Here is a 14,699-nt window from a genome sequence, read left to right on the forward strand (position 1 = left end):
GGGAGGGTGGGAGGTGAGGGGGAGGAAGTGAGGGAGAGGAGGGTGTGGGAGGAGGGAGAGGAGGGTAGGGAGGTCAGAGGGAAGGAGTGAGGAGAGGAGAGGAAGGAGTGGGGGAGGGAGGGAGGGAGGGTAGGAGTGAGGAGGGAAGGAGTGGGGGAGGGGAGAGAAGGAGGAGGGTGGGAGGTGAGGAGGTGAGGGAGAGGGAAGAAGGAGTGGGGAGGGAGGGAGAGAGGGAGGGTAGGAGGTGAGAGAGGGAAGGAGTGAGGGAGAGAGGGAAGAGGTGGGGAGGGACGGAGAGGAGAGGATGGGGAGTGAGAGGGAAGGAGTGGGGGAGGGGAGGAGAGGGAGGTGGGAGGTAGGGGAGGGAGAGGAGTAGGGAGAGAGGAGGGGAAGGGGAGTGGGGGAGGGAGGGAGAGAGGGAAGGAGAGGAGGGGAAGGGTGAGGGAGGAGGGAAGGAGTGGGGGGAGGGGAAGGGAGGGGGAGGAGAGAGGAGGTAAGGAGAGAGGGAAGGAGTGGGGGAGAGGGAGCAGGAGGGAGGAGAGGGGGAAGGAGTGAGGAGAGAGGAAGAGGTGAGGGAGGGAGGAGGAAGGAGGAAGGAGTGGGGGAGAGAGGGAGGGAGGGGTAGGAGGTAGAGAGGGAAGGAGTGTGGGAGAGAGGGAAGGAGTGAGGGAGGGAGGGAGAGAGGGAGGGTAGGAGGGAAAGAGGGAATGAGTGAGGGAGGGAGGGATAGAAGGAAAGAATTAGGGAGTAAGGAAGGGGGGGAAGGAGAAAATAAATGGTGGGAGGGATAGAGGGAAGGAGGGAACAGGAGCATACACATGTATCTAATAAGGAATATTGCACCGCTACCTGAGTCCTAGAAACGAAACAAAGGAATGTTTACCCTCCAAACAGTGTGTTGCTATCCATTGTGCGCATGCGTACCATGGTCAGGCTGGCGGGCGGTCAGGTTGGCTACCATAGTGGTCTCAGTCAGGCACTCAACGTCAGCTGTGGCAAGGAGATGGTCGTGCTTCGGGTCGACGTCTGACTTTGTGTAGCTAAACGCCCACACACCCGCTCGGACGCCCACACACCCACAGAAACTCTTCATACGCGTCTTGTACCATGGGTTGGCCTCCTCCTCCAGGGCTCTTGGTCATCACAGGTAACGTACAGTAGTTGGCTTCTCCCGCGCTTCATAAGAACATAAGAACATAAGAAAATAAGGAGTCTGCAATAGGCCGGTTGGCCTGTGCATGGCAGCTCCTGTCGAGAGTTACAACCACTCTCTATCATCCATGAATCTATCTAGCCTCCTTTTGAAACTTTCCAGAGTTCCCGCACTTACTACAAAGTTGCTAAGCTTGTTCCACTCGTCCACCACCCTATTTGTGAACCAGTTTCTTCCTATCTCCCTCCTAAACCTAAACTTATCCAACTTGAATCCGTTGCTCCGAGTCCTATCCTGCTCGGATATTATAAGAACTTTATCTATATCCCCTTTATTGATTCCTTTCACCCACTTAAATACTTCTATCATATCTCCCCGCACTCTTCGTCTTTCTAGGGAATGCAAGTTAAGTTTCTTTAATCTACCCTTATTGCAACTATATCTTGCGCTAGTTAGGCCGCACCTCGATTATGCGGTTCAGTTCTGGTGCCCTTATTATAGAATGGATATAAATTCACTAGAGTCGGTGCAGCGAAGAATGACAAAAATGATTCCGGGACTTAGAAACCTTCCATATCAGGATAGGTTAAAGAAACTTAACTTGCATTCCCTAGAAAGACGAAGAGTGCGGGGAGATATGATAGAAGTATTTAAGTGGGTGAAAGGAATCAATAAAGGGGATATAGATAAAGTTCTTATAATATCCGAGCAGGATAGGACTCGGAGCAACGGATTCAAGTTGGATAAGTTTAGGTTTAGGAGGGAGATAGGAAGAAACTGGTTCACAAATAGGGTGGTGGACGAGTGGAACAAGCTTAGCAACTTTGTAGTAAGTGCGGGAACTCCGGAAAGTTTCAAAAGGAGGCTAGATAGATTCATGGATGATAGAGAGTGGTAGTAACTCTCGACAGGAGCTGCCATGCACAGGCCAACCGGCCTATTGCAGACTCCTTATTTTCTTATGTTCTTATATTCATATTCAGTAAAGTCGTCATACAAATTTACACTGAATCATACATCTCAACCATACATTATCCCAGATGATTTTACTGGCCACTAATGTATATTGTTGCCATTTATATTACCTTGACTTGATATAGTTTGGACTGCTTAACATCTCGTATTCATATATATATATATATATATATATATATATATATATATATATATATATATATATATATATATATATATATATATATATATATATATATATATATATATATATATATATATATATATATATCGGTTCACCTCCCCCACACAAAAAAAATCCAAGATCTGAAGTTTAATAATTGTTAAAATATAATATACACCTAATAATTCACAAATGTGATATCCTTATAATTCTATTTAATTTATAAAATAGTTCCGTAATTTTGTAGTGTAATTCTACCCAAATTTTGACAGAACAGGTGTTTTTGCCAATTAGTATACAGTATATATACAGGAAATCATGGCGACCTGTTGCGTAATGGTCAGTATGCTCGCCCCGCAAGCGAGTGGACCCGAGTTCGATCCCCGGGCATGGTGAAGCTTTGGGCAAGTTTATTTACGCCATTTGCCTCTGTCTACCCAGTAGTAATTGGGAACCTGGATGTTATTCGATTTGCGGATCGTTTTCCGGGGTAATAGTTAGCCAGTGCAGTTGGCGAGTTATCCGGTCTTCTCGGACTGTTACTTGACACTGGGTCATGCAACTCGTTAACTCAGGGTGTGGTTGTTGTGTTGGCGACAGCTTCTACACCTTAAACAAATACACCCCTTGGTGACCCTAGGGCCGGCCATCCTCGTTCTCGAGGGGCAACCATTAGTATATACAGGTAAATATTTTTGCGTCATGATAGCTTTAAGCACTAAGTCAAAACTGTATGTGAGATATATAGATGAGGAACACCCGTTAAAGAGTCTATCCTTCTACAGTGACGCTGCTGGGGTGGTGTACAGTGGAGGTAGTAGGTGTAGGGTGTGGGGTGCCTGAGGGTGACCATGAGCGTGTTACCACCGGACTCGGCGTCACCCTCTACACCTGCAATAAACCGGATATAGAGACTTGGACTACGGGTGACCGAGTCCTCACCAGCATGTGTCAGGAAACTATGATGGCCTCTTGTGGTAAGGAACCTGCTGACGATCTTGAGAGAGAGAGAGAGAGAGAGAGAGAGAGAGAGAGAGAGAGAGAGAGAGAGAGAGAGAGAGAGAGAGAGAGAGAGAGAGAGAGAGAGAGAGAGAGAGAGTATAATGGTCTGGACATACAGGGAATGACACGGGTCAGATAAACAAATAAGAACACATTTACAATATAACTCTAACAAAAGTATATCAGAGAAGAACTGAAAAAAAGGGAGAATGAACGAGACAAATAATTCCCATAAATAACTGTACAGTAAGTTGTTTGGACGATACTAGACTCCACTACACGATCAATGAATACAACTAAGTTACATTAAGATAACTACAGGTCTTTAATAGCATCGGATCAATCTTCTTTTGTCCAGTTGAACATGAGATGCAGGCTCCTTGTGAAGGACCTCCGCCACCGCCTCCAGCCTATTCAGTGGTGGTGGAGGACTTGGGATACTCCACGTTTTACGGGTGTGAGGCAGGGAAGAAGTGGCTGTCAGGCTACCCAGGTCAGCTGTCTCAATGTATCAACGGACAATGGACCTCCATCATAGACCAGTGTGAGGAAGGTGAGAATAGTAATAATACGTTTGGGTACTATACTTAATTAGTGTAAAGGTTAGGTTAGGTTAGGTTCAGCTTAACTTATACCGGTGTCTCAATGTTAATTTAGGACCACAAGTTCACGGTGGACTAAAAACGAAAACTTGTGTTGGGAAAACCTTTATGATACGCCCCCCCCCACCAAAAAAAAATTAATAAATAAAAAAAAATAATAAATAAAAAGAATAGATTTAAATATATCAGTAACATAAAATTATACAAAACTCGTTAAAAAAATATTATCAAATTAGGTCGCATAAAATATACACCCCGTATAAACAGTTCACGAAATTCCATTATTTTTCTCTGAGGATTTTTTTACTTAATTCGGCTGACCAATGTAAGTGGGGTGGGTATACAGGTGTGCAGACAGGTATGCAGACAGGTGTATTGCTTGTAACTACCATAGGGCGTTATATGAAGATACAGTTGTGCAAACATATGTACGGGTGTGCAGACAGGTGTACAGACAGGTATATTGCTTGTAACTAACATAGAGCATTTTAGGAAGATACAGGTGTGCAGACATGTGTACGGGTGCGCAGACAGGTGTACAGAGAGGTATATTGCTTGTAACTAACATAGAGCATTTTAGGAAGATACAAGTGTGCAGACAGGTGTACAGACAGGTGTAGTGCTTGTAACTACCATAGTGCGTTATAAGAAGGTACAGATGTGTTGTCCTCCTACAGAGTGTGAAATACCCAGGGACTGCTCAGAGGCGACTCAGTACGGCTTCACCACCTCCGGCCTCTACTCGGTGTTGGCCTCAGGTGACCGCAATGACTCATCTGTGCAAGTAAGAGCTAAGAATAGTCTCACAGTCTCTTCTTGTCGTTTATGTTAGCCTTCTTCCCTCAGTGTGTTCAAGTTTTAAGTTTTGTCGAAATGTAAGTTTTTTTGGGGTGTCTAGGTTAGCTTAGGTTAGGTTAGATTTGGTTAGGTCAGTGTTCCGGTGGTTAATCTCCATTTGAAATATGCTGGGGTGTTTAATCTTCATGTTAAGTGAGGTTAGGTTAGGTGAGGTTAGTGTGTTTAATCATCAGATTTAAATAAACTGTATTAACCTAAACTTAACATGGACCTGAATTACTGCACTCGTCATGATTTTTTTTGACCCTAAACACAAACACATTTCATTGGCATTTCTGTGATACAGTTTTAACCGTGGGAACAGTCAATATCAATCAGAAAACTAACCAATTTCCTGGCTATATCATCACGACACCATTACCGCCGTTAACAAGTGCTAGTATACTCGTAGCGTTATTGGTCTTGCTCCGGGTAAATGCTTCATCGATTTGCCTATGGCTTTTGATGAAGGAGAATTTGTAAAAGTAAGTCACGGTGACAGGTAATGTTTGGACGATAAAGAACTTACCTCTAGGTTTATTGAGACTAATATATCAACACCTGGAGGGAGAGAGAGAGAGAGAGAGAGAGAGAGAGAGAGAGAGAGAGAGAGAGAGAGAGAGAGAGAGAGAGAGAGGAACAGCCAGACAGAGAAACAGACAGAAAAGCGCACAGGAAGACACATACAGACAGCAAAGAAACAAACATACAAAAATCAGACAGAGAGACAGACAGCCAGACAGGAGGTGTGAGAGGTGAAAGGGTGAGTGTAGTTCATCATCATAATCATCATCATCATCATCATCATAATCATCATCATCATCATCACTCTCTCACAACACCTGGATACAAATAAAGCTTTTAACCTGACTAAACACACCTAATACCTGACAAATTGGCCACACCCGAGGCATATGATCGTGAATTAAACCTTTATAAACCGAGTCACACTAAAACGGCTGCCACTCAGGTGCTAGTAAATAATGTCATGGCTTTCTCACTGAACTACTCTTACCGGGTATGCAAATTACAGTGCTTGAAAATACCAGTAAAAGATTTTAATTGACGTTGATTTTGAGAAGTTGTTAAATGTGTAGAGGATTATATATTTTTTTTAAAGATAAGTGGTGTTAGCTGTGGCACTGAAAGGCACGGAATAGCCACATCCCTCCAGTGCCACATCCCTCCTGCGTCATATACCTCTTGTGTCACACCCTCGACCACATGCCGCCTGTATTACATACTGGGTCACATATCTCGTGTGTTACACCCTCGCCCACATCCTGGGTCACATCCGTCCTGTGTCACATCGTCGACCACATCCCTCCTGTGTCAGACCCTCGCCCGCATCCCTCCAGTGTCACATCCTGGGTCACATCATTCTTGTGTCACATCCTCGACCACATCTCTCCTGTGTCACATCATGGGTGACATTCCACATGTATCACACCCTCGGCCACACCCCCTCTTGTGTTACATCCTCTACCACATCCCTACTGTGTCACATCCTGAGTAACATCCCCCCTCTTGTATCTCACCTTCATCTACATCCCTCCAGTGTCACACCCTCGGCCACATCCCTACTGTGTCACATCCTCAGCCACATCCTTCTTGTATCAATAAGCAAATCAACCAATCATTCAACTAACCAACCAGTCACCAGACCAATCAATCCACTCAACCGAATATTCCACCCACCACTCAACCAACCACTTAATCAACCATTCCACCTAATGCACTCAATCATTCAACCAACCAATCCATCCAACCACTCAACCAACCAATCCACCCAACTACTCAACCAATCAATCCACTCGACCACTCAACCAACCAATCCACCCAACCACTCAACCAACCAATCCACTCGACCACTCACCCAACCAATCCACTCGACCACTCAACCAACCAATCCACTCGACCACTCACCCAACCAATCCACTCGACAACTCAACCAACCAATCCACTCGACCACCAACCAATCAATCCACCTGACCACCAACCAACCAATCCACTCCGACCACTCAACCAACCAATCCACTCGACCACCAACCAACCAATCCACTGACCACCAACCAACCAATCCACTGACCACCAACCAACCAATCCACCCAACCACCAACCAATCAATCCACCCAACCACTCACCCAATCAATCCACCCAACCACTCACCCAACCAATCCACTCGACCACCACCAACCAATCCACTCGACCACCAACCAACCAATCCACCCAACCACTCACCCAACCAATCCACTCGACCACTCACCCAACCAATCCACTCGACCACTCAACCAACCAATCCACTCGACCACTCAACCAATCAATCCACTCGACCACTCAACCAACCAATCCACTCGACCACTCAACCAACCAATCCACTCGACCACTCAACCAACCAATCCACTCGACCACTCAACCAACCAATCCACCCAACCACTCAACCAATCAATCCACCTATATTTTTTGAACACTTTTAGTTTTACGTGAGTCCTAGGACACTATCGACGCCATTTTGTCCATCATCTAAATTATGTTGTAGCGTATGTTAATAATAATAACAATAATAATAATTTACAGCAATAATAACAATAACAGCATCAAAATTAACAACACAAATAACAATAACAATAAAACAGCAACAACAACATTAACAATAATAAAAACAAAAATAATAACAACACTAATCGTCAAGGCTAATAATTAACACCGCTGACACCTGCTGTACTTCACCAGGTATATTGCCTCCTGGCCAACAGTACTGGTGACTCAGGGTGGACGCTTGTACTCAATGTCACCGCCAATCCTCTCGCACCCACACCTCTATATAACTACCAGCTGAGCATCAAAGACCCTCAACAACCAAATTACTTCATAGGTCAGTTGATTTATATATTAACTAAAAAGAAGAATGCTATACTATTTTATTATATATTTGAAGAAAAATCAAGTAACATATTTCTGAAAGTTATTTTTTTAAACCTTTTCTATTTATTTATATATATATATATATAATTTATATGTTCTGTGGTTATTAGGATGGAACAACCTGTTAGCTCTACACCAAACCAACCGTACACAGGTATACATGGTGAGTATTAAGACCTTACACACAGGTATACATGGTGAGTATTAAGACCTTACACACAGGTATACATGGTGAGTATTAAGACCTTACACACAGGTATACATGGTGAGTATTAAGACCTTACACACAGGTATACATGGTGAGTATTAAGACCTTACACACAGGTATACATGGTGAGTATTAAGATTACACACAGGTATACATGGTGAGTATTAAGACCTTACACACAGGTATACATGGTGAGTATTAAGACCTTACACACAGGTATACATGGTGAGTATTAAGACCTTACACACAGGTATACATGGTGAGTATTAAGACCTTACACACAGGTATACATGGTGAGTATTAAGACTTACACACAGGTATACATGGTGAGTATTAAGACCTTACACACAGGTATACATGGTGAGTATTAAGACCTTACACACAGGTATACACAGAGTATTAAGACCTACACACAGGTATACATGGTGAGTATAAGACCCTACACAGGTATACATGGTGAGTATTAAGACCTTACACACAGGTATACATGGTGAGTATTAAGACCTTACACACAGGTATACATGGTGAGTACACACAGGTATACAAGACCTCTACACACAGGTATACATGGTGAGTATTAAGATCTACACACAGGTATACATGGTGAGTACAAGATTTACACACAGGTATACATGGTGAGTATTAAGACCTTACACACAGGTATACATGGTGAGTATTAAGACCTTACACACAGGTATACATGGTGAGTATTAAGACCTTACACACAGGTATACATGGTGAGTATTAAGACCTTACACACAGGTATACATGGTGAGTATTAAGACTTTATACACAGGTAATTTCACATAAATTTACCTGTACAGTATACCAAAATAATTACTCTTATATAATTAACAGCCTTTACAGTATTAGAATTACAGAATTACAGTTAAAATAACATTACCGTTTACGATGTTACAATTACATTATAACAGTTACAGTATTATTGATACATTTCTTTACTGTATTTAACGTTATTAGACTACAAATACAATATTACATTTGGTATATCACTTACAGTAATAAATTAAAAAATAATGTAATAGTAATAATGCTAAAATCTATAATATTACAGTTAAGTTCTGAAATTCACACATCTTGTATTCTGAATTCCTTGTTTTCTAATGTAATCCGAGTTACTGTATATTCACCTGTAATCTTGGACTTCTCAGGTATTGTACAGTAAAAAAAAATAAAGTTATCCAATGTCATGTTACAGTTCTTGTTGACAATGGCGACTGGTGAGAAGCGCTGGGCCGTGTATGATGATGTTATGGTTTCAGCGAACCTTACTCTCGTCTCTACTGGGTTATACCACGGCGATGCTGGTAAGATGTTGGATTACCTAGCTTTCTAATTCGTGTGTGGCTAGATGATAGGTTACGTTTTGTTATATTTGGTTACGTTACGGTAAGGTTAGGTTAGGTTATGTTACATACAGTAAATATTATATTAGACCAAATGTGTTCGGTTAGGTTAGATTAGGTTAAGATAGGTTAGTATTAGAGTGGTTAATATAAGGTGAAATAAACGGGGGTACTAATTTTCATGTGATATACTTCTACTTCCTTATATAACTCGCTTTCCTTCTCTTCCCCCTCCCTCTTCCTCCTTCTCTCCCCCTCCCCTCCCCTCTCTCTGTTCTTCCCTCCCCTCCCGTCTCTCTGTTCTTCCCTCCCCTCTCTTCTTCCCTCCCCTCCCTTCTCTCTCTTCTTCCCTCCCCTCTCTTCTTCCCTCCCCTCCCTTCTCCCTGTTATTCCCCAGTTATGTAGATTCCTTATAAATATTATTCAATATATAAGATTCCATTGACCATATAATATAACATTAAGACCAAGAAATTCATATATCAAGAATTACATTTAAATATCGAAGTGGATATTACGTTACCATTAAGCTATTTAATTTCAGATCTTAATTATTTATTTGTATGTTAACCAATTATTTCTATTGTATTCAAAGGTAATTAAAAACTTTCTTATTTTGCCTTAATTTGTCGTTTTTATTATTCTTTTTTTCACGCGTTATCTTTTTTCTTTCTTTCCACCGTGAATGAACGTCTTGGTGCTGCTGCTGATGGGTGTTCAGGCGACATTCTCACCACCAGCGTCTCGTCAAGTGTGGGGCCAAATTCCCTGTGGTGGCAGTGTGTGGTGGAGCCATGTGTGAGTGTTGCCCTTCTCTGTGTCTTGGTGAGAGAGAGAGAGAGAGAGAGAGAGAGAGAGAGAGAGAGAGAGAGAGAGAGAGAGAGCAGAAGTGCAAATAACCTAACCTAACCTCATCACTTTGCAGGCCACTTTTGATATGAGTAAAATCACCTGGACTCCCTTGATTGGAGAAACCGTAAAGAAAGTTCAGCTTTACGTCCGTCCCCGAAACTACGATATTGGTAAGATTTTTTTTATTATTTGTCATCTCTGTATCTCACTTCAGTCTTTCTCATATCCCGTCTTATCTGGGAGAATCAGTCTTTTGTACATCAACAAGAAAAGTCATGTTTTAATAGTCTTACTTCACTAAAAAATATCAGCCATACTTAAACAGAAAAGTCAGTCTTACTTCACTAAAATGGTCAGTTTTACTTCACAAGAAAATTCATTCTTACTAAAGTCTTTCAAAAACTTAAAAAAAAATCAGTCTTAATACAGTCTTGCTTCACTAGAAACCTTAATCTCACTTCACAGGGATTAACTCCAGTCAAATCTACAGGTGTGTCGTGTAGGACTGAGATCGGCTTAGACCCCCTAGAGATGTCTACCTTTACCTACAATATGACGATGAGTCGAGGTGTGGGGACGACCTTCTCCTACATGTGTCAGGGGGACCTGAGGGAGGGTGTCGTGGGAGGAGGGTCGAGGACAGTGAGTGGTACGTCACAGTGTCTCGACACTTTGGTCTGGGATTTCCTGCCTCAATTACCGTGTACAGGTAAGTCGGGTCTCAGGTATATTGTTGTCTGTTTTCATTTTTTTTTCTCAATATTTTTAATTTTCTCTTCGTCTGTCTGTCTGTGTGTCCATCTGTCTCTTAATAAGATAAAATAAGTTACTGTCTTTTAAATATGGATTTGCAATCAATCTATCTGTCTATTTATCTCTGCCACACTAATACCTTGACCCTTCCCTCCCTGGCAGCTTATGTGGAGTGTACTGTAGGTTACTTCAAGACCTCTGCTGGAACCTGTCTAAAATTCTCCTCCCAAGACCTTAGTTTTGGGATGGTCACCGCTTCTCTCGTGTAAGTTATTCCTTGATGCTGGTGTTGGAGGACTAGTTACCTCTTCCTCGAGTAAGTTGTTCCTTGATGCTGGTGTTGGAGGACTAGTTACCTCTTCCTCGAGTAAGTTGTTCCTTGATGCTGGTGTTAAAGGACTAGTTACCTCTTCCTCGAGTAAGTTGTTCCTTGATGCTGGTGTTGGAGGACTAGTTACCCCTTCCTCGAGTAAGTTGTTCCTTGATACTGGCGTTGGAGGACTAGTTACCTCTTCCTCGAGTAAGTTGTCTTGATGCTGTGTTGGAGGACTAGCTACCCTTCCTCGAGTGGGGGTTGTCTTGATACTGGTGTTGGAGGATTAGTTACTCTTCCTCGAGTAGTTGTCTGATGCTGGTGTTGGAGGACCATACTCTCTCCTCGTAAGTTATTCCTGATGGTGTTGGAGGACTAGTTACTCCTTCCCGGAGTAAGTTGGGTTCTTGATGCTGGTGTTGGAGGACTAGTTACCTCTTCCTCGAGTAAGTTGTTCCTTGATGCTGGTGTTGGAGGACTAGTTACCTCTTCCTCGAGTAAGTTGTTCCTTGATGCTGGTGTTAAAGGACTAGTTACCTCTTCCTCGAGTAAGTTGTTCCTTGATGCTGGTGTTGGAGGACTAGTTACCCCTTCCTCGAGTAAGTTGTTCCTTGATACTGGCGTTGGAGGACTAGTTACCTCTTCCTCTAGTAAGTTGTTCCTTGATGCTGGTGTTGGAGGACTAGTTACCCCTTCCTCGAGTAAGTTGTTCCTTGATACTGGTGTTGGAGGACTAGTTACCTCTTCCTCGAGTAAGTTGTTCCTTGATGCTGGTGTTGGAGGACTAGTTACCTCTTCCTCGAGTAAGTTGTTCCTTGATGCTGGTGTTAGAGGACTAGTTACCTCTTCCTCGAGTAAGTTGTTCCTTGATGCTGGTGTTAAAGGACTAGTTACCTCTTCCTCGAGTAAGTTGTTCCTTGATGCTGGTGTTGGAGGACTAGTTACCTCTTCCTCGAGTAAGTTGTTCCTTGATGCTGGTGTTGGAGGACTAGTTACCTCTTCCTCGAGTAAGTTGTTCCTTGATGCTGGTGTTGAAGGACTAGTTACCTCTTCCTCGAGTAAGTTGTTCCTTGATGCTGGTGTTGAAGGACTAGTTACCTCTTCCTCGAGTAAGTTGTTCCTTGATGCTGGTGTTGAAGTAGCACCTTTAGTAAGTAGTACCTTGATAATGTCATATGTAATTATCGTCACTATTTTTCTCTCGAGTAACAGATACTAATTTGTCTGTCTGTCTGTCTGTCTGTCTGTCTGTCTGTCTGTGTAACATAACAAGTAATAACCTCCTTTTCTCTGCCTCTTTAGCTCTTTCTCTTTCATTCACTTAACGGATGACATGAACTCATTCTCTCTTTTTCTGTCTCTCACCCTTTCTCTCTTTCTCTTAATCTTTCCTTTTCTCTCTACGTTTCTCACTCTCTCGCTTTCTTTTTTTTTCTTTCTCAATTCCCTCTCTCTCGCTCACTCTTTCTTTTTTCCTCTCTCACACACTCTCTCTTGCATTGTTTTTTTCTCTTATTTCTCCCTCTCTCTCTCTCTCTCTCTTTCTCTTACTGTTTTTCTCTCACTCTCTCACTTGCTCTTTTTTTTCTCTCATTTTCTCTTTCTTTCACTCTATTGACTCTCGCACCTTCCCTCCTCAGATGTAGCCAAGAAGGAGACTCACTTGCTCGTATCTACAACGAGACCGACCTCTCCACAGCTGTCCTTGGCAACTTCTACTACACCGCCCATATCTTGTACGTAATCCTTCAATCCGTCCTTATTTTGTACTCAAATGTTGATTCTTCCTCCCCCTTTTCCCTCGTCCGTAACTTCCTTCTTCCCCTTGTCCGTATTTTTTTCTTCCATCCCGTCCGTATCTTCATCCTCCACCTCGTCCGTATTTTGTGTGTAATCCTCCATCCCGTCCTTATTTTGTAATGTAGATGCTTCCATCCTGTCCGTAATTCCTCCACTCCCTCGTCTGTATCTTTCTACACCCTCTCGTCCGTATAGCCTCCACCACCCTGTCCTTATCTTGAACGTAACTTCCTCCTCTGGTACGTAGATTTACACACAAGCATCGAGTACGGTACATAGGTAACACTCTAACCAAATGTAACATAAACTTAATCTAACCTAACCTATTTTAACCTAACGAAACCTAACCTTAACTAACCAAACCTAAACGAACCAAAACTTAAGATTATTTCTCAGCCTAAAATATTGTATTCCTATTGGTTCATTGGCGATTTTTCTTATCCAATTGCAGCAATGGGACGACTGTTTCTCCCGCGCCTCCACCAATAGCATGCGCCGCAGGGGAGACTTGTATCGTGAGTGCCACTTTCTTTTGATTTACGCAGGAGTTAAGAGACAGTGCCAGTTAGGTGTATTAGTGTAGGCTGTAGGGTGACTGTAGCGGTGACTGTAGCGGTGACTGTAGCGGTGCCAATCCCAAAGGTGTATTACACTAGTGTAGGAAAGACAATGTTGTTGGCTGAAATATGTCCGTGTAGGTGTGTCAGTATAGTCCATGAACTCTACTTAGTGGTGCCCTGTGTCCTGGCCCTTACAGGTAGACGCAACCCTGCCCTGCCTAGCTATGGGTCTGGACGCTCAGGGCCTTGCCGTGGCTAGGGCCCAGGACTGCTTACGGGATGACACCTACGCCCTGTGTATGAATCCAGGTAAGTCATACCTATAATGACCCTTAACACCTGTACGTGATTCTCAACACCTGTACGTGACTCTCAACACCTGTACGTGACTCTCAACACCTGTACTTGACTCTCAACACCTGTATGTGACTCTCAACACCTGTACGTGACTCTCAACACCTGTACGTTATTCTCAACACCTGTACGTGACTCTCAACACCTGTACGTGACTCTCAACACCTGTACGTGACTCTCAACACCTGTACGTGACTCTCAACACCTGTACGAGACTCTCAACACCTGTACGAGACTCTCAACACCTGTACGAGACTCTCAACACCTGTACGAGACTCTCAACACCTGTACGAGACTCTCCTCCCTCTCTATCTACTTTCATCTCTCCCCCCCATCTCTAACTATCCTTCTCCCTCCTGGCCCCTGCCTATCATCATCTAATCCATCTCTCCACCCCCTTTCTCTCGTCTCTACCCCTTGTCCCTGCCTTCCTATCCACTAATTCATCACTCTCCCCCTCCCTTCCCTCTCTATCCCTCCTCGTCCCTTCCCCTCCCTATCTACTAATCCATCTCTTCCTCTCTTCCTCCTTCCTTCCCTCCCCTTCCCTCCCCATGTACTAATCCATTACTCTCCCTCCCGTAAAGGATACTGCCCGGAGACATACACACTAAAATTAAGGGGTTTCACATGAGGTCACGAACTACCCCTAGACCGCAATGAACTCCGCGGATGAGTTAAAATACTGTTGATAGAGGCGGGGCTGCTTTGCCTACCTGGAGAGCTCTGGAGGCGATGCAGTTCTTGGCCCAGTTAAGGATGCAGAGAAGAGAGAGAGAGAGAGAGAGAGAGAGAGAGAGAGAGGAGAGAGAGAGAGAGAGAGAGAGAGAGAGAG

At 43.4% G+C, this 14,699-nt stretch overlaps 1 protein-coding gene across 1 annotated transcript; it reads left to right on the forward strand.

Moving 5' to 3' along the window:
* The first annotated feature begins 987 nt into the window (after positions 1-987).
* Positions 988-14,498, forward strand: LOC121861364. The gene is made up of 15 exons (XM_042359013.1): positions 988-1,147; positions 3,077-3,268; positions 3,652-3,846; positions 4,573-4,679; positions 7,466-7,607; positions 7,768-7,820; positions 9,085-9,193; positions 9,954-10,030; positions 10,158-10,254; positions 10,575-10,793; positions 11,000-11,102; positions 12,791-12,886; positions 13,402-13,465; positions 13,708-13,819; positions 14,452-14,498. The coding sequence occupies exons 1-15, from the start codon at positions 1,108-1,110 to the stop codon at positions 14,496-14,498; spliced, it is 1,653 nt and encodes a 550-aa protein (XP_042214947.1). The 5' UTR covers positions 988-1,107.
* The last annotated feature ends 201 nt before the right edge of the window (positions 14,499-14,699 follow it).

This window comes from Homarus americanus, unplaced genomic scaffold (assembly GCF_018991925.1).
Source record: "Homarus americanus isolate GMGI-L3 unplaced genomic scaffold, GMGI_Hamer_2.0 scaffold24260, whole genome shotgun sequence".
In the NCBI taxonomy this organism is placed as follows: Eukaryota; Metazoa; Arthropoda; class Malacostraca; order Decapoda; family Nephropidae; genus Homarus; species Homarus americanus.